This window comes from Schistocerca piceifrons, chromosome X (genome assembly GCF_021461385.2).
Source record: "Schistocerca piceifrons isolate TAMUIC-IGC-003096 chromosome X, iqSchPice1.1, whole genome shotgun sequence".
Lineage (NCBI taxonomy): Eukaryota > Metazoa > Arthropoda > Insecta > Orthoptera > Acrididae > Schistocerca > Schistocerca piceifrons.
In genome coordinates this window covers 357,940,294-357,967,972 of record NC_060149.1, presented here as the reverse complement: position 1 = coordinate 357,967,972, position 27,679 = coordinate 357,940,294, and the positions used below count along the sequence as shown (strand labels likewise).

At 39.6% G+C, this 27,679-nt stretch overlaps 1 protein-coding gene across 6 annotated transcripts in view; it reads right to left on the bottom strand.

Moving 5' to 3' along the window:
• Positions 1 to 27,679, bottom strand: part of LOC124721160 — a 191,943-nt gene that overhangs the window by 4,461 nt on the left and 159,803 nt on the right. For all 6 annotated transcript variants that reach the window (XM_047245987.1, XM_047245985.1, XM_047245988.1 and 3 more), the window contains 5 exons: positions 26,865 to 27,003; positions 26,494 to 26,595; positions 23,326 to 23,425; positions 6,480 to 6,646; positions 719 to 901 (listed from right to left, as the gene is read on the bottom strand). In XM_047245987.1, coding sequence (XP_047101943.1) covers positions 719 to 901; positions 6,480 to 6,646; positions 23,326 to 23,425; positions 26,494 to 26,595; positions 26,865 to 27,003 — 691 coding nt within the window. The remainder of the gene's footprint in view (positions 1 to 718; positions 902 to 6,479; positions 6,647 to 23,325; positions 23,426 to 26,493; positions 26,596 to 26,864; positions 27,004 to 27,679) is intronic.

The window sequence follows — 27,679 nt, the reverse complement described above, 5'->3', positions numbered from 1 at the left end:
TCTAAACAACAGAGTTGATGAGTTATTTGAGACTGAACCAAATACATCAAACAACATGATAAATGTAAGAGTTCTGGAAACTTCTTCAACAAACAGTGAGGTATATGGTCTAACAAAATATATAAGGAAAGAACTGCAGTATCTTGTGGTGTTGAAAGAGAGGGAGGAGGTTAATGATGAAAATGGAAACAAGAATGCAAAAAGCAATAATGGATGAAATCTGTTGGAACAGGTTTTGTGAAAGTGCAGTTTCCTGTAGAAAAGAAGAGATTAGTTTAAGTTTTATTCCAGATGATGTCAGGAGCCAAATATCTGTTGCAGGAATCATTGGTCCACAAATGTGAGTTAATGGTATACCGTACAGCTACTTTCAATGATTCTCAATGGTTAAATAAGTATCTAGCTCAAGGCAGCTGTTGTGATCACAAATGGAGAGAGGAGAGAAAATTGCGTGGGAGCTAAGGTAATGTGACAGTACACAGATTATGGTCAAAGTTCTCTTAAAATAATAAACTTAATATTTTTCTGGCTCTTCTTCACCAGCTGGTGGCATGGAAAAACATATGTGTAGGGCCTGGCTCATGAAATGAATTATGTAAATGCAGGTATGATTTTTTGACAGTCACAAGTGAATTAATACATCAGCAGATCTACAGTTTTATTAATAATTTATTCTTAGATTCTGAAAGATGAAAGATATTAAATTAACAAAAATTACTTCTTTCATTTGTTCCACAGTATACCCAAGAACTGGGACAGTTTCCAGAGCTGCTACATCTTCTGAAGCCTTATATATGTACAGGACCTGATCTTTTAGAACAAACCAGTAACGCTTCCAAGAATTCTTCTTTCGCTTTAGTAACCAACCACTCATCTGTGATCCTGTATCATTGGCAGTAACCTGTTAATCAACAATAAATATAAAACATAAGTTTATTAAAAACTGTGTAATGGTCAGTTTAATGTTTTAGGTAAGTTTATAATTAGATTTAGCACTGTAACACAGTAATGTAAAGCCATTTCACTGTAGTGCACTTAAAAGTAAATTTACATCTCCAACTTCTTTCCACATCCCAGAGACCACACTCTGTGGGATACATGGAATACAAATAATGTAATCTACATCTACATTTATACTCCGCAAGCCACCCAATGGTGTGTGGCGGAGGGCACTTTACGTGCCACTGTCATTACCTCCCTTTCCTGTTCCAGTCGCGTATGGTTCGCAGGAAGAACGACTGTCTGAAAGCCTCCATGCACGCTCTAATCTCTCTAATTTTACATTCGTGATCTCCTCGGGAGGTATAAGTAGGGGGAAGCAATATATTCGATACCTCATCCAGAAACGCACCCTCTCGAAACCTGGTGAGCAAGGTACACCGCGATGCAGAGCGCCTCTCTTGCAGAGTCTGCCACTTGAGTTTGCTAAACATCTCCGTAACGCTATCACTGTTACCAAATAACCCTGTGATGAAACGCGCTGCTCTTCTTTGGATCTTCTCTATCTCCTCTGTCAACCCAATCTGGTACGGATCCCAATACTCAAGTATAGGTTGAACGAGTGTTTTGTAAGCCACCTCCTTTGTTGATGGACTACATTTTCTAAGGACTCTCCCAATGAATCTCAACTTGGTACCCGCCTTACCAACAATTAATTTTATATGATCATTCCACTTCAAATCGTTCCGCACGCATACTCCCAGATATTTCACAGAAGTAACTGCTACCAGTGTTTGTTCCGCTATCATGTAATCATACAATAAAGGATCCTTCTTTCTATGTATTCGCAATACATTACATTTGTCTATGTTAAGGGTCAGTTGCCACTCCCTGCACCAAGTGCCTATCCGCTGCAGATCTACCTGCATTTCGCTACAATTTTCTAATGTTGCAACTTCTCTGTATACTACAGCATCATTCGCGAAAAGCCGCATGGAACTTCCAACACTATGTACTAGGTCATTTATATATATTGTGAAAAGTAATGGTCCCAGAACACTCCCCTGTGGCACGCCAGAGGTTACTTTAACATTTGTAGACGTTTCTCCATTGATAACAACATGCTGTGTTCTGTTTGCTAAAAATTCTTCAATCCAGCCACACAGCAGTGTATTAGAGCAGTGTACACTGTACATCATGTCAATAAGTCTGTAGCAAATCTTGATACATTGCTAGTAGAAACACATAAATCTTGCTGGTATTACTTCTAAATTCTAGTTTTCAAATGTTAAATGAAATAAAATTATCTATGAGGCTTGGAACTTAAATAGTGGCAACTATTTATTCACAACTGATACAAAAGAGTTACGTGTTTGCACCTGTTACTGTCCTTCAAAGCAGTGACCAGTGTCGTGTAGAACCCATTGCCAGTGATGTGGAAGGCATAGTATACCATTAGCAGAGCCTGTTCTGTTGATGGTGCGAATGGAGCGGTCTACTGCCTGTCCAATCTCTGGAACAGTTCTGAAGCGAATACCACGAAGTGTTTCCTTCATCTTTGGAATCAAATCAAAGGCACAAGGACTTCAGTCTGAGGAGTATGGTGGATGGTACACTCCTTACCAGTCCCATTGACCAAACAGAGCAGCCACAGCTTGCACTGTATGCACCAGCGCATTGTCGTGCAAAATGATGGGTGGGTTGTGCAGAAAGTGTCACTGCTTCTTTCCCAAAGCTGGTTGCAGGTGATGCTCCAAAAATGAACAATAATGCTGTGCAATGACGGCAGCATTCGCTTCAGGACTGTTCCAGAGATTCGACAGGCAGTAGACCACTCCATTCGCACCATCAACAGAACAGGCTCTGCTAACGGTATACTACGCCTTCCACATGATTAGCAAAGGGTTCTACACAACACTGGTTACTACTTTGAAGGACAGTAACAAGTGCAAACATGTAACTCTTTTGTATCAGTTCTGAATAAATAATTGCCACTATTTAAGTTCCAACCCTTGTATAATGATATATTCAAATGTTGTTATGAGATACAATAAAATTTGTTTCAAATGGAGCCAATATAAGATCAAAATAAAATTTTACTGAAAAGAACTCACAACTTATCGCTTTACACTGCAAAGGACACCACAAACAAGTTATTTACCAGTTTAGTTAATACTCCCAGAAAGAAATAAGTGAAAGGTAATGACAGAAAGATGATCAAATATGTTTAATGTTAACTCTGTGTACAAATATCAACTAGAGATTGCTCCCTTCCAACATAGTATCAGCTGCACAGTCAATCAAACATGGCGAACTGCTTTTACAGGAAATGCATTGTAATCATTACTAATTCAAATTCAGGAACATTGTTGTTACTAAATGGTACAAACCAGTGTGAAAAATAGACATGTCAGGAAATGACAGATGTTGGGAACTAATACGGAGTGAAGAAAGGAGTAGTTGCTGTGAATAAATGCTGAGATGGAAGGAATTAATTTAAATTAAGGCCAGGTTGGTGGCGAGAAGCAAGGACATGTTGTAGTGCTAGTTCCCACCTGTGGAGTTCTGAGAAACTGGTGTCTGGGGGAAGATTCTAGATGGCGTGTGTCGTGAAACAGGCACAGAAGTCATGACTGTCTTGTTGTAGAGCATGCTGTGTTGCTGGTATACACCCTCTGCCTATGCCCATTCAACCTGACTGATAACGGGGTGGTAATCATGTTTTTATAAAAGGCTGAACAGTGTTTACATAAAAGATGAAATATGGCATGTATTGTTTCAAAGGTGCTCTCCTTTGATAGTATATGTTTTGCCAGTTACAGGGGTGGAGTAGGTGGTGGTAGGAGGGTGCATAGGGCAAGTCTTGCAATGGGAACAGTCACAGGGGTACAAAGTATAGGGTAGGGAGATGGGTGCAGAAGGAGCATAGTGTCTGAAAAGGATATTGCAGAGATTGGGAGGGTGACAAAAAGCTACTCTAGGTGTGATGGGCAAAATCTCAGACAGAATGGATCTCATTTCAGGGCAGGATTTTAGGAACTTATGGCCTTGTCAAAGTAGCTGATTAATACATTCAAGACCAGGATAATACTGAGTGACAAGTGGTGTGCTTCGAAGTTGTTTTTTGGAGGGATCAGCACTACCAGGATTGGATGTGATGGCCCGGGAAATCTGCTTTTGAACTAGGCTATTGGGATGTTGGGGTAATTACATCCAGTGAAGCCTGAGGTGAGTATGATGGTGTATTGCTGTAAAGAGTCTGCATCTGAAGAAATATGTTTGCCTTGAATGCCAAGGTTATATGAGAGGGAACATTTGACATGGAAAGGAAGGCAACTGTCAAAATGTAGGTACTGTTGTTTGTTAGTAGGTTTAATGTGGGTGAAAGTGTGTAGGTGGCCTTCGGTAAGGACAAGATCAATGTCAAGGAAAAAGGTATGGGATTCCGAATATGACCAAATGAAATTTAATTGGGAGAAAGTATTTAGAGATTCCAGGAATTTGAACAGGGTAGCTGCACCATGAGTCCATATGGCAATGATATCATCAATGTATCTATACAAAACAAGGGGCTGAAGGCTTATGAACCCCAGGAAAGCCCCCACCAAGTGGCCCATGAAAAGGTTGGCATAGGAAGGAGCTATCCTGGTTCCCATGGCTGTACACCGCATCTGTTTGTACATCGGCCCCTCAAATGTGAAGTAATTGTTGGTAAGTATAAAGTTGATTAAAGTGAGCAAGAAGGATGTCATACATATGGAATCAGGAGGGCATTGACTAAGGAAATGTTCAGCTGCAGACAGATTATGTACGTGGGGGATGCTGGTATAGAGGGAAATGGCATCAATGGTAACAAGCAAGTTGTGTGGTCGGAGTGGCATGGACACGTATTTCAGACGACCCTGCCCTGCCCGTGATGGTACCCGCTGCAAGACTTGACCTATGCAACCTCCTACCACCACCTATTCAAGGCCTGAAACTGAAAAAACATATACCATCAACGAGAGAGGCACCTGTGAAACAACACATCATATTCCAGCTGATAAGTAAACACTGTTTAGACTTTAACATTGGCATGATTACCACCCAGTTATCAGCCAGGATAAATGGGCATGGGCATAGGCAGAGGGCACCACACTATATCCTGCTGCAGAGCATGCTCTACAACATGATAGTCATGGCCTCGGTGCCTGTTTTATCGCACATGCCATCTGGAATCTTCCCCCAGACACCAGTTTCTGAGAACTCTGTAGGTGGGAACTAGCACAACATGTCCTTGGTTCTCGCCACCAACCTGGCAATAATATATGTTAATTCCTTCCCTCTCAGCATTTATTCACAGTAACTACTACTTTCGTCATTCTATTTTTGTTTTCTACATCTGTCATTTCCTGGCCTGTCTATTTTTTGCTGTCCCCTTCCCACCTCTGTTACATACAGTGCACTTAGCTTTTCACTCTTATTAACTCATGTATGATGTTTTAGTAGTAATCTCTGTCTTGCATACTGCCCTGTCTTCCACCTTTAAGGTTTTCAAATCTCGTCCAGTGCAGTCCCCAACAATCAGTTATTCCTTCTCATACCATCTGGTAAGCCTCTCCTGACACAGGGTTCTGGGTAACTTTTCTGAACTGTACCCGTTTTCCTTAACCTCTCCAGCCCTTTTTCTTCACCCCTCTTCCTTCCCCTTCAACTCTTCTGCCAGAAGGAGCCACTGGCTCCAAAAGCTTGTAAAAGTTAAACATTTTTGTGCTTGTGTTCTCCTGCTGCCACTTTGTGAATAGATTTTTTATCTATCCATTTACATTATATTGTCAATAACTGATTATTTTCATTGTTATATTATACAGCCAATAACTATTGATACAAAGGAACACTGACGTGATGATCCAGTTATCACATTCATTTCACTTTCTAGGACTAATAACTCAGACAAACTGATGAAATGACACTTTTAGCCACAGCAGATTTGATATACATTATGAATCTTAAGATTTTGAACTATTAAAATCTGAAAAGTTATGGGGACTGTCCACATACTGTGATAAACCTTGCAATGAACTTGCAACTACACATAAATATGGGACACATTGTGAGATTGAACATACTGACTCCATGAAGGTGGTATCACATAAATGACTGCCAAAAATGAATAATATGACTCAAATATACAACATCTCTTCCATAGAACAGTTGGAAGTGTTTCCAGGAAAAGAGTTGAAAACCACTGCACTCACAGAACTCCCTAAGGTGCTTGTCATGTAGCCACACCCAAGGGACTTGTGTAGATTATTGTATGCTACAGATGTAGTGAGGGATATCCCCTTTTCATATCAAAAACTTCCTCACCCTTTTACATCGCTCTATATCAAACACACACTTTAATAATGCAAATTTTAGGCAAAGCCATGTGCTTAAGGTATCCTAATATACAGAAAAGAGCAATTGTTTGTTTGGAAAGCAAATTTGTAATACATGGGAGCAGTTAATAAAAACGTCACTACCATGCTAAATGACACAGTAATCTTTGAAAGACTCACCTCCAGCAGTCGCTGTGGAACGTATTTCTTAAACTTCCTTCGGCCATTGGAGCCCAATTTTTTAAAATGTGATTTTATTTCACAGTATTTTTGACCAAGTTCCTCATAGTCAGTTATTCTCAGCTCAGTTTCAATGCAGTGTTTCATTCTTCCCTCATTCTGAAACTCTACAGCAAAAAAAAAAAAAAAAAAAAAAAAAAAAGGTTAATATTAGAGACATATTTTGCCCCCTACGACAATTTAGAATTGCTTTAATGTAAATGCAGCATTTTTAATTTCTTTATGTCCTGTATTCTATACTGCCTTTTAATAATCAGACCGCGATAAATTATGAACAAGGTTGATACATAACAAGCTAAATTTCAAAAACAAATTTCCAAGTTTCTTTTTCCTTTTTAGGATACACTTTTTACTGTGTTTTCCACTTTGCTTCCCAGCATAAGTTTTCATTTCCATTTTATATTTGCTCTTCATCAGATTACTTCCTGCCTTCTTTTTTCCTTTGGTATATAAAAAAAAACTTTTGTCTATATTCTCTGCTGGCAGCAAATCATATCATATAGCTCTTTCACTACTCAAACAATCTCACTTTTACACAAAAGATATTCCACTTTTATTCCTGACAGATTAAAAACGAACTAGGTAACTCGGAAAAAGAATGTGTACAGATGTTGTTTTAACAGTGTGCAACAGATTAAGAGTGCATGAAAGAACATAACTCTAATCATACATGGGTTCTGTGGTCACTATTTTTCCAATTCCAGCATACTTCACGGACGAAGAAGGTCCAATCATGAGGTGCTGTTAGCCACTTATAATTTAGTACCAGTCATAAATTTCCCTAATGAAGTTGCTCCAGATAGTAGTTCCCTTATAGATTACTTAGTCGTACAAGTGGAAATTAAGAAACACATGCCTGTCTTGGGGTAAATGGATTGTTAGATTATGATGCACAGTTAGTTCAAAAACAATCAAAAAACAATGAGAATGATTTATGACAAAACTGCTGAAGATTTTAAACAAAGCTTAAAAAATGTTGGCCGAGGTGAAGTTTATGATGAGCCTAATATTAGCTCTAAACGAAACATTAAAAAATTTGTTGTGTTTTAACCCCTTTTTGAAAACAGTTTTCCTAAAAGATAATTAAATGTAATAATGAAAGTCATTAAATAAACCCTGGATGGCTACAGGTACCAGTCTCTCTTCACAATGAAAATGGACAAATACAAAATAAACAATATCGTAAATCAGCGTGGCATTGTATCATCGCAATGTTTCAATGAGTTTCCTACTCATTATCTTTAGGTGAAGTGTTGGGTTTATGTCCAGTTAAGTTTCTTTATAGCTACTGGACTGAAGACTCCTCTTCCAAGGACCCAACAGGTGCGACAATCGTGCCATGACAAGTGGTGGTGTGGGGGTCCCACCACTGGTAGAAGGGGGCATCCAGGTGTCTAGTCTTGGTGCTGGCTGTCTGTTCTACCCGCTGCCTCTACCACTTACACATCAGAGTGTTGCTGATGTATTTTTTCCTAACATCATATCCCATGTGGAAGTCAGTTGAAAACTGTTATCCCAGTTGACAAGATTGTCATGTACTCTAATTTCCACTGTCTCTTTGATGACTGAACCCGAGAACCTGTTGGCATGCACAGCAGCTTTGACTGTTTACAAACAAACATGTGTCTTTCATTGATACTGTGCTCTGCCACTGCAGACTTGTCAGTCTGGCTGAGGTGAATGCACATTACATTCTGAACAGCACTGCGAGATGCATAACTGTATCTGGCCATTCCTAACTTGGTGTGGTCAGTAACCAACAAGAGGTTTCAGTAGCTGTACCAGATGTTCGGCCTACCACACACTTGTATAAATTCACCAACTGACCATGTTTACCCTCACTAAAAAGCAACTTTCTCCTATAAAAAAACTGTAGAGCTCTTGAGCACTCCACACTCATGCACAGGAAACGCTATTGCCAGTCCTCTCAGTTTTCCACACTGGAACAAATACTTCAGGGATCACTAAGTTGCCAAACACAGATGTCAAAACTACTACTGAATCAGCATTTCCACTTCAGAGAGTCAATGACTCCAACACCCTGGAGGGCTACCGCCCAACTACTCGATTTCACGAGCTCTCAAACTGTTCCACAAAATTATTTCACTTTCAAGCTTTCCAGTTAATCATAATCAGGAGCAGAATACAGACATTTTCAATGGCCATTTCCCACTCCTGCTAATAGAGCTCCCGTAAGGTGCTGCTTACTAGCTGGCTTTTCACAAATATGGATTCTATTCCTACTGTACCATGGAGGATAAGCTACTTTCTCTTTCTACCAGCATGAGAGCTTTGTCCTGAAAGCAATTTCCTCCACAACAACACTGGTAGATTCAGGAGGTATGACCTTTAAAGAGTTTTTTTTTTTTATCTTTTTCAGAATATTTGGCCACGTAGTATTGTGCTACCAGAACATTGCTCATAATTAATGCCTGATTTCCTGAATCACATGCTCACCGCACTTTCTCCTATCCCAAACCCTTTCAATCTCTCTTTTCACACCTTACTAACAAACTGCGGACCATTAGCCAACAGGACTGCCTTTTGCACAGCTACCTTCAGACAAAATTAAACTAACAAACATCTCATTAAAGCCTTTCTGGTAGCCCTTCTCAAACGGCCACTCGGTAAAGGTCCTGCCAGATCCACACACACCAGTTTGAATGGATACTGTGGAATAATATTTTGCATCTCTCCCACCCCTCTTTGAATATAGGACTTAGTTACTTGGCAAAGATATCACATAGTTTTGTTTTACATACTTGTCTCAGTGATAGGTAGAGTGTAAAGACATGGATAGTATATTTCTCACTTTGGAAGACCCAAAGTCACCACACTTTTGTGAGATGCCCTGGCGGTTTTCATGATTACATGTTCAGGTATGCAAAATCTCCAGTGGTTTGAATTTCTGAGATCTACAGAACAATATATCATTGAACATTTGATAGTAAAATTTCTTTAATTTATTCCTCTCTCTTGCCATATACAACCAGCTGTATTCTATTTAGCCTTTCATCCTTCCCTTGCTCCATGATTATAATTATGAATTTACCCTGTATTTTTTTCTGACCTTATGCTTTCAGAAATACCATGACTCTGAAACATCCCAGTATGTCTGATAATGTTCAGGAGTTTCCCCATGATCAGGCTCCATAATGTTACACCTGTTTCCAATAATTCTTTGCTTGGTTCCTCTTGCCATTCCTCCTGATGTTTATGATTCAAAAGCCACATACAGAATCTGTGTATTCTCTACTAACTGCAACTCATACTTTTCTTGTGTTCCATACCTACTTTGGTATGGTTCCCACAAGTGATACTGTAATGGCAGTGCTCCTGATTCTTTTGGAATTCAGGTACTAAACTACTCACAAACATTTACCGACTAGTTTTTCTTCTCCCACCAAATTCTGAACTGCCTATAAGTCCTGATCATTGTAATTGTCGGTGTCTCACAAACTGGTTTAGAAATTCTATTGGGTGTCACCTCGAACTTCCCCAGAATTTATTAAAAGGCTGACTGCCTACCCCTGTGCATAAAATCTGAATTATGCTGAATGGGAATCATATCCTGACATAATGTTTCTATTTTCATGTCCACCTTGCAAAATTTAATTCTGAGATTTCACTTCCTCCCTGATTTTCTCTCTATTCTCTCATATACCCATTCAAAACCTCCTTAGTTTTTTCAGCCAGGTTCTGGATTTATTATGTCATTTCCTCTCTCACTGCATAAACTGAATCTATTCCCTGCATTATCTCTTTCTTCTTCTTATCATCCCTTTCCTGTCTCTCTTTCTCATCTTTTACCATTTTCTCCCTTATTTCCCTCATCCCTTTTTCCTTTCCCTATTCCCTCTTTTCTTTTTCCTTTTTGTTCTTACATTTTCTTCTTCGCTTTCTTCTTTTTCTCTTCCCTTAGTCTCTTCTCTTCAACCTTTTGAGCTTTCCTGGTCTTTTTCTTAATTTCTTTTTCTACACTTGTCCTCTAGTTGTAGACCTGACCTTACCTTACCTTCAGGTGACACCTGAAAGTGTACTTCTTGCTGTATGTTGTAGCTTAGGCAGTGACACAGATTTCCCAGATTAATTCTCTGTACTTCTGCACATGTAAAATAATGTCTGCATAAGGGTTGCCAGCTCACTTTGACCCCTGAGACAAGATTAAACTTCTCACTACTCCGATGTCAATGTCCTGTAGCAATCCAACTTCTATCAGGAAGATTCTGGACTGGAATATTTACACCACTAACAGTCCATACACCACCTGCAGCTTGCTCCTAAACACTCCTGCCATTTTTCTCCACAACAAAAAAAAAATCAGGAATGCAGTTAAAAGTCAATGCAGAAAGAGTGTACCAAAACATCACACTCCAATTCCCCAAGAAACAAATATAATTTACAGGCTTCACTGAAAACCTTGCCAAGTCCATTTTGTTGAGTAAAACATCAACTATCAAACTAGCTATTCAACTCCACAACCAACTTGAGAACTCTGCCTACTAAGGATATCCACCCATGCCAAAAAGCAACACTATAATATGAAAAACACTGAATACTCCATATCAATGCATGGGAATCGCACTTACCAACCTCTCAGCTTTCAATACTGGAAGGAATACTTCATGGATCACTAAGTCTCCAAACACAGAAATCAATACTACTCTCCAGTCAGCACCTCCATCCCAGGGAATCCATGACTGCAGCACCCAGGAGGACCACTGATCAACTTCCTGATTTCACGAGCTTCCAAGCTGCTCAATATTATTATTTCACTTTCACTTCTACCTAATCAGAATCAGGGGCAGAAAGGAAACATTTTCACTGACCATTTCCTGCTCATGCTAATAAAGCTTCTGTGAGGTGCTGCTTTCCGGTAAGATTAAAGAACTTTTTAAGTGATGGGTGTTGGAAAACAAGGACTGTGATGGAGAAGGGGAATTACTCATTCTTAAAATCAGCCTAGCTGGCTCTGACTGCAATCCATTTAAGAAGGATTAGGGGAAGACTGGCTCATCATGTCCAGGACAAACAAAAACTCCCTTCACCCTCCAGCTGAAAACTGGTAGAGTTGACTTATAATAGAGAACAGGGCTGTCATATATGGCCACTCAGGAAATGATTCATTACAAACCAAACAGAAAACAAATGGGAAATCAGTCTACTGGCCATATGGTCAACAAAACAGGGAATTGACTCACATAAGTGACTCTGGCTAACGGCAGATCGCTACGGCCTGGCACCTACAAATGTACAGTGTTAGACATAAAAACTGACAGCCGGCTGGTCGCCACAGAAACTAAGTCCAAGCCGTTCACTTAAGCTGGCAATAAAACCGACCGCCCCTGACAATGTTAGACATAAAAACTGATAGCCGGCTGGTCGCCACAGAAACTAAGTCCAAGTCGTTCACTTAAGCTGGCAATAAAACCGACCGCCCCTGACAACACTAAGTCCAGCCATCTGCACAATCTGGCAACACTGTAAGGTGCGTAAGTGTTGTCTATTTCTGAGATGTTGTCGTGTTGTCTATTTCTGAGATGTTGTCATGTTGTGTGAGCCCGTGGTCTAGTGGTAATCGTCATGGATTCCAAACTTATAGTCACGTGTTCATGTCCAACTGTATCTCTCTCTCTCTCTCTCTCTCTCTCTCTCTCTCTCTCTCTAATCATATTTCGGCCCTTGTCAAAAGTTATGAGTCTGATTGAACATCAAAGATAATTTGTTTCACATTCTACCCTCCAGTAATAAGAAATACTTCCAAAAACAATTCTGCAGGACAGCTCGTGGCTGTGATGTGATCAGAACAGCATACACTCAAGTGTTTCCTCCCACTGCATCGGCTACCGGCCACCGGTCTGACGCCACCCGCCGCCTGAAATTGAGCGCTGCCCAAGTGGGCGCAGCGAGATGCTGTCAGTGCATGTATCAACTGTCATTTTCAAATTTGAAGTTCTAGTTCTCCTCTTGCACTTAAGCATTGGATTTTGTATACTTGAAAATCATTAACTACAGTTAAGCGTTGTAAAATTTGGTCACAAGTGGAAACAGGTGTAACATCTGCAACACAGTATTTACTTTTGGTATAATAGAGGGATGAATGCAGAGGAGGCAGTTCCAAAGATGTGAACTGTGTGTGGGGCGAGTGCTTTTGGGAAAAATACGCCAGAAAAAGATATTCTTGTGTACACCAAGATCATTCTGGCATGAAAGGTTTTCCACAGTAAGGAAGTCTCAACTACTGATATAAGTGATGGATTATAATTTAACCATCATGTGACATTTGAAATCAACAGGTAAGGTTCAGAAATCTGGTGTAAGAGTACTGCATGCTCTAATTCAAAAGAACAAAAATCAACAGAGTGACTATTATTGCAGTTTGCTTGAAGATCATCAGGTCGCTCATTGAGCATTCCTGCGCAATACTATTACTGGTGACGAGTTATGATGCTTTTATCGTTACCTTCCTAAGAAGTGAAAGGCTGAGCCCTACCGAAAGATGTAAATTCGAGCAAAGAGTAGTGTGGACATAACATTTTCCATCTGATAGCTCCAAAAGTGTGTTTGGACTACGAATTCTTCCCCAGGGGTGTGTGTATCACAGCTAGAATTTGTTGCCAACAATTGAGACACCTTTTGGTCGTAGTCTAAGAAAATCGACCAACAAAACTATATCACATGTGCTACTGTATGATAACGCACTCTGTTGGTTTGAGAAACAAATCTACCCAGGAGATTGATAGGGAAGTCAACTCTCAGGAAATTGTCCCTCTGATCATATACTAGTAAATGTTTACCTTTCCCATTCTTGATCGATTAACCATCAAGGCAATTCATTTCTAGATGACATTTCTCTTCAAACTGCACTGGTTTAATGACATTGTTAGAACCAGTAGGTTTCTACAGGCGTAGAATTTGTAAACTACTTCAGCATAGTCAGATTGTTTTAGATATTGTGAAAGAATATAGTTGCTGATTAATTTCTCTTTGATGATTACTCTTGCGTTCAATAAACTAATGGAAAATGCAATTAAAATAGTCACTGTACTAATACAAATTAAATTCAACTTACTACAGAAACATCATGACAGCAGTCTATATTAATAAAGCAATAAGTGTCTGTAAGAGAATTGTGCCTATTTTAACACGAATTAGTAGGATATTAGTGACTTTTAACATCGAAAAGATCTGTATTTACTTCCTGTCATGTGTCACACTCAAGTATTACAAAAATGTGGCAGTTCATGGATAAAATTATGTATTCACAACAACAAAACATATGTCGGCAGAAAACAAAAGTGGCATTATGAAGTAGCAAGACGAATTTTTCTCGAGTGTCGTCTTACAATTCCCTTATTGAGTTTCTATCTGCCTGCTTGTAGCTCTGCTACAAAAGAATAAAATATCTGGCTTTTAGTGAGTCTCAAAAGGAGAACAAAAGTAGCTTGCACCTGGTAGGCAAGCACATTACCTCAGAGCTATAGAAGAGGTGCAGCATCTGTGTCTTACTTATTGGTCCAGCAGCCGCTCTAAATCACAACATACGGGATGAGAGTAGTTGTATTTCCCGTTTGGAACTATTTTCATGGACTCAAAAGCATTAACTGATATCCATATATCACATCTCAAGAGAAAATCACTTACATTATTCAACTCAAATGACACGATAATATCAAGTGAATTTAGCAGGATAGTTTTGTGCCATCAAGGAAGTAACTCGTTGGTCACACAGTTGCCAAACATATTCTGTGTTGTTGCCAAGTTTCAATTACACTACCAGGAAGGATACCACCTGATGTGCTCTGTGAGTGACCTCGGAAGTGACTATAGCTTCATCTCAAAGCTGTGGGCAGCAAGGGCTGGAATATCCTCATTATATGTCAATGAGTCTTATTCACATTTCAGTAACTAGATTTAGGGGCTAGAGTGTCATTACTTGTAATACATCGATGCACTGAGTGGAAACAAAATGTCATAAATTAATTACTGCGACAATTATTTGCATTTTACAGTCTGTCTTAATCAGACCGAAACATTGAAAGTGTATTCACCAGACACGATTCACAATTTTGGAGCTTCTCCAGTGGTTGAGTTGGCAACGTATCTTTGGTATACTATATTATTATTGAAATCACTGTCACTGGCACACCCACCAGAACACAGGCATGCCCTGGCTTCTTGTTGTCAGCTTTTCTGACGGATATTCTGCTGTTGCTAGAAACGTGAAGACTTAAAGGTGAATTCGAATATTCCATATGGCAAAAATCTGATGTTTCTATTCTTCCAGCTCTAACATTCAAAAAAGAGTTACAATAAGTGGCAGAAAAGTGTCTGTGAACCAACAATTAATAGTGTAGTCATAATTAGTGGAATCTGACAAACACCAAGTATCATCAGATAATTGTGAAAAACTGCTTTTTTCATCTGCACAGTATGAACTCAAGGGTTTCATAGGATTCCTATACTTAATTTCGTTGTGATCGTTTTCAATGACATTATAGGAGAAGCAAAACCATTTGACTTAAAATATAATTTTCCAGTGGGATTTGAATCTTAGGCTACAGTTGCAGTAGCACGTCCAGTGAGGTATCAAGAATATGAACATTCACTCATTGCTGTAGTATAGGCTAGGGTAGAAAGAAGCAGGTTTCCCACAAAGTAAACACCGAGGGACACTGTAACTAACATAAAAAGTAACCATCCCACAAACATAAAATTTCCAAATCGCCATCACTTATTAAACATGAATTGTTCAGAAAATTACAACTATATTTAGTGAAATGAGTAGGTTAATGAAGTTCCAGTCCATCACTATCACTGAGTTGCCAAACATTTTCTGAACAGAATTTAAGATGCAAATGTGTGTGTGTGTGTGTGTGTGTGTGTGTGTGTGTGTGTGTGTGTGTGTGTGTGACTTCTTTCGGACATGTCCGTAAGAACAAACCGCTATGAATCGAAACAGATAGCCTTGTTAATCAATTACATATTGAAGGACAGATGTCCAGGCTGTCACAGTGCATTAAAATACAGATACGGCAGCAGATGAAAATTTGTGCCTGACCAGGTTCAAACCCGGATTTGTGGATATCTGAACGAACAGGAACCACACACATGTGTGTATACAGAATGTTTGAGGAGGAACAGTATATATTGTAGCATGTGGTAGTATAGACAAACTGCATAAAAAAAACTCCATATAAATGTGTCCGCATTTTATTGAGTATAGAGATACAGCTGTTAGTACGTAACCCTGACATACTCAAAGCAAAGGCAAATCATGTTCAAAGTTGTTTTTCAAAAATTCTCCTACCATCTTCAACGCACTTTTGACTTATCTTGATAACACCACATGTAACTCTTCTGAGGTCATCTCTGTGTACTTTTATGAGGGCTGCACTATTCATAATCCAAATGATTAAATCGGCTCTTGCGTTTACTTTTTCTTTGTAGACTTTGCCTTTCAACCATCTCCACAGGCAAAAATTCAAAGGGATAAGGTCGGGGACCTCGGTGTCCAAGAAAAGTGCCCACATCTACTGATCCATCTTCTGGGAAATGTTAGGTTTGGATGATGTGTCACATGATGACTAGAATGTGCTGGAGCTCCGTCATGCTGGAGGAACATATGCTTTCTTACAACATAATGAACCTCTTCCAATAATGCTGGAAGCTCATTTTCAAGGAAGTGCAGACAATGGGGTCCTGTAAGGACCAACAAATTAAATGAAAATGCATTGAACCCAGCTATATGTACTCAAAAATTGGACACACATTATGTGGCATTTTTTTCTGCAATTTGTCTATACTACCACCTCCTACAATATTTACTATTCCTCCTGAAATATCTTGTATAATTATTTAGGTCTCAATGGGCCATCGGAAGTTTTCACTGCTAGATGCATGTCATAGTCCGAACCCTCGCGGGAATACAGTATGGCTGCGAGTGTGTGGAATAATGGATGGAGGGGGAGGGGTGGGGGTGTACTGTGTATGTGGTATGCAGCAAATATGGGAGTTCGCATCTGACAAGGAGTGTGTAGATAAGTCCTGCAGGGAGGTTGGCTGTTGTGTCTCGATAGTGCAATGGTCAGCACATGTGCCTAGTAAGCAAATGGTCCAGGTTTGAACTCAGGTCGGGTACAAATTTTCATCTGCCACTATTGCTGTATTTCAATGCCCTATGACAGTGTTGACGTCTGTCCTTTGATATTTAAGATGCAATTATTTTTTGAGGCAATACAGGTGATTTGCGGACATTTGTCTTGCCATCAATATAACGGGACTTCAACGGCATCCGTTCCTTAGTTATTGCTTTCTGACGGCGCTAACCCATGTTACATACATGCGAATCAGATTGCAGTACATATTTAGTCATATAACGAATGGTCAGTATAGAAGTATTTATGAACAGTAGAAGCAGGATTGCAGAGAGCTGATCACTTAACCAAGTGCAACATAGAGTAACTGTGCAGTGAGTCATTTCAGCTGCATAGCTGACATCAATATTTGTCAAGCAATTCACTGCAGAATTAATGTAATACCTGATCGATAATCTCTGTAGTCATACTGTATCATTAGCAGCTCGTGAATGGAGTACTATGTTCGTTAAATCAGATTACACAAGCTGATACCAGATAAAGAGAAGCGAGAAGAAATAAAGAGAAGCGTTACTGTAAGCAGTTTGACAACATAACACCACCGCATACACTGACTACCTGTACCATTATCATCGCACAGTTGTTACTCACAGTGATTACGAGTTGCTGATGTTTCACAAGAATAGCAAAAAGCACCTCATGAACGTGAAGTTTCATTTGCATTCTGCCTAGGGCAGAGAGAATCCTAAATAACAGTAAGAGGTTACCCAGCAAACAGGAGAGTCCACGTACTGTCTTGAGTTCTTGCAGTTTGATATTAAAGTAGTTCCCGACGGTTTCACACTAACAGGTTCTTGGATATCGGAATATTCATATGGGAATTATCAAAGTGTAATTGCTAGAACACTGAACTATCTTAATAAAACCTCATTTTGGATTGATTATGATTCGGAAAGCGATGTTAATTTGACAGTTTCATCCATCTCCTGACAACTTACTGAATGAAGCCTGAAGTGCACTCACAGTTGTGTTGCCCACAGCATGAATTCTGTAAAGTGTTGTGGCAGCTGGCAGTCATTGCTGAATACAGACATGTGCAAATATCTTCACTGCTCTAGGGGAAATCGTCTTTGTTGCATTTTTTCCATACCATAATTAGTACAATAACATAAGGCTCATTCTGCTGAAGAACTTTATGCCAGCAAGTCCTTAAATAAGAATCTGCAAGCGGTAGTAATGCATGAGAAAGGAAACAGACTGTTGGATAAAAGAATGGAGAGCTCCCTGCTTTTTGCATTTCCGATAGGGCCTATGATAAGAATCTGGTGTCATATTATGCTTCAGAACCCTAAACTGTTTATTTTTCACTTCATACTAAAAACAAAAGCTATGGTATGAGAAGAGGAAATGACTTAGATGATTCCCAGAAACTTTAGTTTGTCTTGGGATTCAATAGAGTGTACATTTCATCACTGGTTAATATTCTGATGACTAATGACATGATACCCATTCAAATTGCCCCATGGCACCTGCGAGTAGAGTCTCACATTGTTACTATAAGAACACACAGGCAGTGATGTCCGCTCACTGCAGTCAGAGCCATAGTGATTTCTTTCTGTTTATGGTAAATCATCTGCTGCAGTGTCCATGCTCAGCCGACAAAAACAAATCGCAGTGTCATTGGGCACTGCTAATCGCTGTACTTGTCGCAAGCCGCAACAGGAGCGCACTGTCTCTGCTAACGATATTACTTACTTAACGTAATATGCAGGACATAGGTTGGGTAAAACTTCAGTTTGTGGTAACTAGCCATTGCATTAAAATACTTTACAGTTATATTTGATACAATATTTATTGTTGCTTGTTTCTCCAATGTTAATAGTATTGATTCCGAAGAATGTGCGTGAAAAAAACCACACACACACACACACACACACACACACACACACACACACACACACACAGAGAGAGAGAGAGAGAGAGAGAGAGAGAGAGAGAGAGAGAGAGAGAGTCATTGATTCCAGTGAGAGTGATGATTGTTGTCCAGTGATGATTGTTGTCCATTGAACAACACATGTGCCAATCAATTACACAGATACACTGCAAACGAAAGGTGTCTCAGTTGTTGGCAACAAATTTCAGCTGTGAGCTGTGATGGACACACCCTTGGGGAAGAATTCATAGTGCAAAACACACTTTTGGTGCTATCAGATGGAAAATGTTATGTTCTCACTACTCTCTGCTCATGTTTACGTCTTTTGGTAGGGCTCAGCCTTTCATTTATTAGCAAGTTAACGATAAAGGCATCATAACTCGTCACCAGTAACAGTACTGCACAGGAATGCTCAATGAAGTACCTGATGATGTTCAAGAAAACTGCAATAATAGTCACTCTGTTGATTTTTGTTGTTTTGAATTAGAGCAAGCAGTACTCCTACACCAGTCTTCGGAACTTTGCCTGTTGATTTCAAATGTTGCACGATGGTTAAATGGTAACCCATCACTTACATCAGTAGTCGAGTCTTCCTTACTGTGGAAAATCTTTCATGCCAGAATGATCTTTGTTGAAACAAGAATATCTTTTTCTGGCGTATTTTTCCCAAAAGCACTCGCTCCACACACAGTTCACATCTTTGTAGCTGCCTCCTCTGCATTCACCCCTCTATCATGCCGAAAGTAAATACTGTGTTGCAGATGTTACACCTGTTTCCACTTGCGACCAAATTTTATAATGCTTAACTGTAGTTAATGATTTTCAAGTATGCAAAATCCAATTCTTAACTGCAAGATGATAACTAGAACTTCAAATTCGAAAATGACAGTTGATACATGCACTTACAGCATTGTGCTGTGTTCACCTGGGCAGCACCTGATTTCAGGCAGCGGGTGGCGTCTAGCTGGTGGCTGGTAGCCACACGAGGAAATGCTTGAGCATATGCTGTTCTGATCGTGTTGCAGTCACAAGCTGTCCCACAGAATTGTTTCTTATTACTGGTGGGTAGAATGTGAAACAAATTATCTTTGATGTTCAATCAGAATCATAACATTAGACGAGGGCCTAAATGTGGTTATAAAAAAAACAAGATACAGTTGGACAGGATCGCATGACTATAAGTTTAAAATGCACGATGATTACCACTAGACCACGGGCTCACACAACGTGACCACGTCTTGGAAATAGACAACACTTCCTCCTGACACTTCCGTATCTTACAGTGTTGCCAGGTTGTGCAGATGGCTGGACTTAGCATTGTCAAGGGTGGTCGAGTTTATTGGCCACCTTAAGTGAATGATTCCGACTTAGTCTCTGTGGCAGCTGGCCAGCAGTCAGTTTTTATGTCTAAGATTGTACGTCTAGGAAACGGTGAAGTTGGTTGAGTGTTTCTAGAGATCTAGGGAAAGTGGCGCTCAAGGATGGTGAAACCACTAGTAGGCAGCTTGGTGTTGGACATCCGTAATTCATCACCGGACATGAAGGAAGGAGGCTTGTCTGCTATGTAAAGCATGATAGGGCAGACCTGTGGCTGACCTGATGACAATGTACAATGGCAGTGCACGCATATGTGGTATAGAGCACACCACTCTGTGCACATTGCTGAACAGGAGGCTCTGCAGCAGACAACCCGTGTGTTCTCATGTTGATTCCACAACTATATCAATTACATTTTCTTTGGGCATGGAATCATCAAGATTGGACCATGGATCAATATGGCATCATTCAAGCAAAAAGCTGCTTGAAACACACACTGCACAACAGATGCAGGCCGGTGTGGACAGTGCTATGCTATGTTATGGGGGCCATTCCCCTGGGCTTGCATCGGACCTGTGGTAATCATTGAAGGCACCATGGCAGCTGTGGTCAATATAAACAATATTACAGACTACCTGAATCACTTTATGCCTGATATCTTTCTTGATGGTGATGGCATCTTCCAAATGGATAACTGTTCATGACACAAGGCCAGAACTGTGCTACAGTGATCTAAGGAGCATGATGGTGAACTCATAATGCCTTGGCCACCAAATTTGCCTGATCTGAACACTCAACACATCTGGGATGCTATTGGGGGCCAGCTCTGTGCTCATAAACCACTGGCCCACAATTTATGAAACTTGTGTGACTTGTATACAGGCATCTGGTGCCACATACCTCCGCAAACCTACAAAGGACTTGTCAAATCCATGTCACACACAACTGTTGCTGTTTTGTGTTCTAAATGTACACTGACTTGTTATTAAGGAGGTGGTAATAATGTCCTGGGTCATCAGTATGTAAATAATGATGTACTGATTATAATTCTGTCCTTTGAACTAAGAGACAACTTTATTTTTAGGTACATCATCAGTGCACTGTGCTAGTAAGCAGACACTGGGAAGGTTATGCAAAACGCAAACATCCAAACAGTATTTAGACACTGGTTGTACATATGAACAACAGTATACAGGTAACTTTGAAAGCTATCAATGGACCTATTTTCTCAAAAGGCCACACAAACTCCTAAAGAAACTTTACTGCTTATCACTTAAACTTTGTCTTCTGCAAAGTGGAATCTCAATTAAATACAGCAAATACTATGATGACATAGAAGCAAAAGTGTGAAAGGCAGTCAATGTTTATTTATTTGTAGAATTTTAGCTAATAAAAAATAGAAATAAGACTACTGTATCTCAGCAGCTGCAACTAACAGTGGTTCTGTTCAACTTATCAGAGTCATCATTTAACACTTCATTGTTTGGCAAGTCATTATCTTTCTCCCCTACATCATAAAAACATTATTAATAATTCTAAACAGCAGATGAAGGCATCTGCTTGTGTGTCTAGCAGTAAAGTTACAACCAGAACCTGTACTGTGTCTCAATTAAATGTCAATAGACCCTAAGATGTCAGACCATTAATAAACACTCCACTTTAGAACAACAACAAGAAAGTTTCAACTCTTGCAGTCAGCAAGATCAGTAGAGAGAGAGAGCATTAGCTTAGTTGGACAAAACTGATGAAAAGAGTCAGTTGTATTCTTTCTGAAGGAAACATGTAATTCACATTAAGTTATTTACAGAAATTACAGAAAATTAATTTGGGATTTAAAGACTAAGATCTGAACTAATATTGCATGAGTTCAATACTTCATTACTACACCATCTTTCCAGACTGGAGGAAGTCTATAAAGCAATAGAAGTTTCATTTCATGTATATAATGGAAAGAGGGCCCCTTCACAAGTGGCCACTGAGAAGCACTTCTCTGCAGTGCATTGAGCTTTCACAGGGCACGGTAGGGCACATTGCTACTGGAGACAGAAGGGGCTCCTCTGTCATTGCACTGTGTTGCTTTGATCTGCCACTGCTGCTGTGCTGCTGTGTTTCGGTTGCATCATGGTGTCTGATGAGCAGGATGCCTCTCTTTTACTTCTCTTACTGAATAAGGGAACTGAATAGAAGTAATTTAAAAGTAAGGTTAAGGTATCACCATTTCTCGGAGGAAGAATAGTTAAAGGTTTTTTAAAAGAGGCTACCAATGTACCCAATTCCATAGTGGCTACAAAAGGTAAACATACACATGTCACTAAGCCAGCTGACCATGGGTCACTTTATCACAACAAAAACTTTTTCTCAACATTGTTCCTGGTCATGTGTTATTCCCTCCACAGACTCATATTGATTGACATTGGAGCAAACAGACGATTACCAAAGTTTTGAGAATTCAAGATCCCATCGCTTCATAGGAAGGTAACTGACAATGAAATTACATTTGCTCAAAGCAGGCAGTTGTCTGAAGGCTGTGATTACTTCCCTCCTGTAATTCTTGATGATTAAGGTTTCAGCATGTAATCTTTCTTACTGTGTTAATATGGAGGCAATTTCTTTTCACACAGTTTTCAGATGCAACCTCCGTATGGCTAGAAGATATGTTGAATGTACTCTGGACATTCTTGCTAAAGAACGCACAATTTCTGATCAGCATTTGAATATTTCTCCACATATTTTCTGAGGTTATTATAAAAACTTGCTGTGTGTTGCACAGTTTTGTTCATAACTGAGACAGATACATATCTGAGCACACTTTGTGCACTTGTGGGTTACATAACATGTCAACAGACCCAACACAAGTAGGAGGAAATGTGAGTCACATTCACCAATCATCATCATCTCTGAAGAACTTTTGCCTCCAACGTCTGTTGAAAACTTTAATTTTCTGCAGTTTATCTGAATATTCCCCACACTCTTTGTTGCATATTGATGGATGTTTTTCAGCTTCACAGATGAACTCTTCCATATTGACTTCCATCTCTAGCAGTAGTATGACCTAACTGACCATAGTACCAAATAATAGTGAGCAGAAATCCCAATGTGTCACAAGCCAACTGTTAACATGTGGCGATACCCACTGCTTGGCCGTTTAGCAGACCCACCAGCGACATCGTGTGAAGGCTGCTATTGCAAGCAATGTTCCACCAGCAGTGGCGATAGTCCACCACTGAGTGCCACGGAAGCTCTGTGGCACTGCACGTTTGAAGGTTCACATTTAAACAAATGCTTTATCAGTGGAAGCACCACTGAGAAGTGCTTCTCAATGGCTCTGTGTGAAGGGGAACGAGGGCTAAGATAAATTTCATATGCACACCAAATTTATATGTGGTTGATGTCACACAAAACAAGACAGAGAAAAGGTAGAAGTAAAGTAGAAATGTACCTGCCAACAGACTTTCATAGCAGTCTACACAAACACGGTCTGGTTGGAATCGTTTGTATTGTAATGGAGCTCGGAAATCTGAACAGTTACTGCAGACGACCTGAAACGCAAACATGAAAACAAATAAGTCCGCAGCTAAGAACACTGCGATAACAAAATGACAGATGCACAAAAGAATTTTTGAGAGTGGGCTGTTGCAAAAAAAGTTTGCTATGAGTTTAAACCATTCCTTCAGTGGAATACGCTGTCTATGAGTAATTTATTAAAATTAAAATTAATAGTAGTAGTAATAGTAGTAGTAGTAGTAATAATAATAATGATGATGATGATGATGATGATGATAATGATAAAAGACTGACTGAACAGTGGCTGTCTGTGGTCTGTTACTCATGAGGAACAGCAGTTACGTATAGGATTTGGAACAGAACATGCTATACCTGCTAGAAACACAGGTTACTAGAAGCATAACTGCATAAATGGGCAGGTTACGTCAATAAATGCACAAATAAATAATGGAATTCAAAATAGAACAGAAAATGACTAACAAAAAATTATTGTATACGGGGCACCATGTGTTGACAGTGTTGATGCAGAGTCATATTGATTTACTTGAAAACAAATCTGAACTGTGAATTTTGAACAATGGAACATATTATTATTTTCATCATCATCATCATCATCATCATCACCACCACCACCACCATCATCATTAGTAGCAGCAGTAGTAGTAGACTACTGCTACAATTACTGTACAGATAACACATGTGTAAGTACAACGCAATTTAAAGGACAATAGAAAAGAACATTTATACATTGATGCCTTAACTAGACAAAAGCTACAGCAATTTAATGCTACTTCTGCAAAAATTACAACCTGTCCAAAGAACTCTATACTGAAAAGTTTTAACTGTGGGCAGCATTGTCTGGTGTTTTATGTACCAGTAACATTCTGCACAATGCTGACTACATGTGACAGGTATTAGACACGAGTCATTCATGTGAGTATGAACCATGAAGCATAGGGCCGAGTGCCTGGATGACACAGGAATAGGCTAATATTCCAGGTGGTTACAACTAAACTTTCCCAACATATTATAACACAGAAACTAATTACCATATGAGGACCAAACTTGGTAGCATTAATGTCAAGAACATGGGGGAAGAGAAATAATGCAGAATGAACTCTATTGAAATACTTTTAATGTGCTGCTATGGTACATCATGTCATTACATACCAGTATGTAGTGTGTAGTACCGAGAAAGTGGAGAGCGAAGTCAACATGTCATTGCGCGTCCTGTGGTGCAAACTGCTGTACCATATGGATCTTGTATGGATACCATTTGAGAATGGTTCTAAGCACCTTCCATAAAGTTGACCACAGGACGTTCAATTGTCGTGACACAGCATGCACAATGCCTGACGATCAGGAATTGTACGCAGCACTGTCTGCCATAGCAACAGTGATTTCATCAACCACCTGTGGTGCAATCGGTTGTTGGCCTCTCCCGGAGTGACGCCCAGTTCTCCAGTTGATTTGAACTTCTTCACCATGCTCTGCACAGCAGGTGGACAAAGAAGACCCTTCTGTAATCCATTCAACCAGCGATATTCTCGAAGTGCAGCTGCAGCATTACAGTTGAAATGCTGCTCCTTTAGTCCAAGCTCATGCTGACAGGTCAACAAGCGCATTGTGATTGGTCAGGTGGGTGAGGCTATGAATCACGATGACTGATCACAGCACCTGGTGACCATAGCTGGAATGGGATGGAAATCATGCACCTCGTACTCTTGACATTAATGCTACCAAGTTTGGTACTTGTACGGTAATTAGTTTCCGTGTTATAATGTGTTAAATTGGGGAAGTTTAATTATAACCACCCGGTATTGTACAGATTTTGTGAGTGAGGGACACAAACTAGGGGTGGGGTTGTGGGGACAGACGTAGGAAGGGAAGGATCTAGAAAATTATACTCCTCATCTACAGACGTGACATAAGGTTGCTGGTGCACTAGTAGACAGTGTAATTGAGTTGTTCAAGCCAGCAACAAGATGTGTTCAGTGGGAGGAAGATGTCAAGATAGAATTGGGATGTTACACAAGTGATAAGTTTATGGACAATATGTGGAATATATTTTCTACCTGTAAAAGCCTTGGTAAGATTTTAAGCATTTGTGGATAAATATTATTAGTCTCTGACTACACAGAGCCTAAAAGTTTGCAGGCTGTAGAAGATGTATCTTTACAGTAGGAAATGTTAATAATCTGAGAGAGGAAATTCGGCTGATGTATTGGTGCATTTAATATGTACAGACATTACTGTGGACCTATTGGATAGGTACACATCAATGTTGAGGAAGATCAAAAAAGGAAATTCAAGTGAAAAGACTATTTATCTCCTGTGAGTCCACAAGAAAATTAGTGACTCTGTACCGAGGAGTGGGTTATTAGTTTGGGTTCACTGAGGGACAAGCGGCCCAGGAACAAATTGGCATGGAAGGCTGCCATCATGATTTTAAGTGTGTCTAAGGGTGAAAATCCTCACATTTATAATAAAATAGTAGGGTAAAGGGAGAGGCAATGTCTGATGGCGGCAAGGCCATGGACATGAGGTATATGGGTACTGACAAACAGAAAACAAGATTGCATGTTTGTAATCCCCTATTCATATTCAACTCTCCATCTCAGAAGCGAGTGGTGAGTTGTGCTCTCAACCACTGTTTTTATTTTATCCACGAATTTTCATTTCTGTATTGCTTTAACTTTAAAAAAAAATTTTTTTAAACAAGGCTGTCGTTACACCAATTCCTCTCAGTCCTTGTCATAAACCATTTATCACAACCAATTTGCATTGTGGAAAATGTAATAAGTGGACAGGAATCAGGGATGGGTGAACTTGTAGCCCTATATCATTATAAGAAATAAGGAAAATAAAACAAGAATTAAGGAGGTAAATAATGGATAAGCAGATAGCGCCATGAACAAAAACTTTTAGATTTTGATTACTACATGACAGACAGAACTCTGAAGTACATATCATACTAATAAAGAGTAAAAATGTTAATCAAAGAGAACTTTACCAGTACATAAAATGTAGACTGACAGTTGTAACCCAATTTAAATAGTAACAAAAGGCTGAGCTTCAAACGCACACACTGGAAACTACACACCTTTCCACATGCTCGGCAATGGTGTCGCCGGAATGTTACAGTAAATACAGCCACGCAACACTGACACTTTGTCACTCGGCCATCCTGAATCCACACAGGGACCTATGGAATAGGATAATTAATAACACCTTAACAAACAGACCATATACTATTGCTTAATATGGTTGATGGCCTCTTCAGCATTTAAGAAAATAAGTAGATGCAATACTCTCCATTAGCTTTAAAAGATCTCTCTAACCTCTACATTTACTGATTCTTGAACTGATAACTACTTGGTCATAAACACATATTAATGTGCGTAAAAACACACAGTCACAAACAAAACAATTGCAAATATATTGATATTTCAAAGCGATTTGAATGGTTTTTACCTCTTTTCCCAGTTTAAAAGTTTCAGAAAAATTGTCATTATCTTTTGCACCTAATTTGTGGAAGGAAAGTTGTCGATATGTATAATCCTTTATAGCTGCCTGAAGAGCATCTACCCATTCCTGCCGTTCTTCTTGAGACCTGTTAACATAAAAAAAAACTTTCCATATCTCCCGTACAACATGAAACACAGATAGGAATACTTATTCATTAACATAAAAAGCAATGACTACTGAATACTGAAATATTACACTACAGAATAACTGGCTTAATCAGTTACATCAGTAGGAATACAACTTGCATAAATGTCAGCGGCACCAACAGAGAGAAAAGTGGATAACTCTGCACAGAAATGATGAAATTGAAGCTGGATTATTACCCCTACAGGTTAAAGTCTCTTTCCTCATGGGCTGCGACAGAGTTAAAAGGAAAGGATAATGTACTATTAGATTGGATTGGATTGTTTGGGGGAAGAGACCAAACAGCGTGGTCATCGGTTTCATCAGATTAGGGAAGGACGGGGCACGATGTCGGCCGTGCCCTTTCAAAGGCACCATCCCGGCATTTGCCTGGGGTGATTTAGGGAAATCACGGAAAACCTAAATCAGAATGGCCGAACGCGGGATTGAACAGTCGCCCTCCTGAATGTAATATTAGAAGATGGAAGTCTATCATTATCCTAATATTTGAAGTTTTAGTACTTATTTAAGAAAGAAATGAGACTAACTTCGAGTAACCAGATACTTATTCGGCAAAGTTGTCCTCTGCCTTGTAAGGTTCCACATACCAACATCCTTAACATCTTGCATATCCTGGC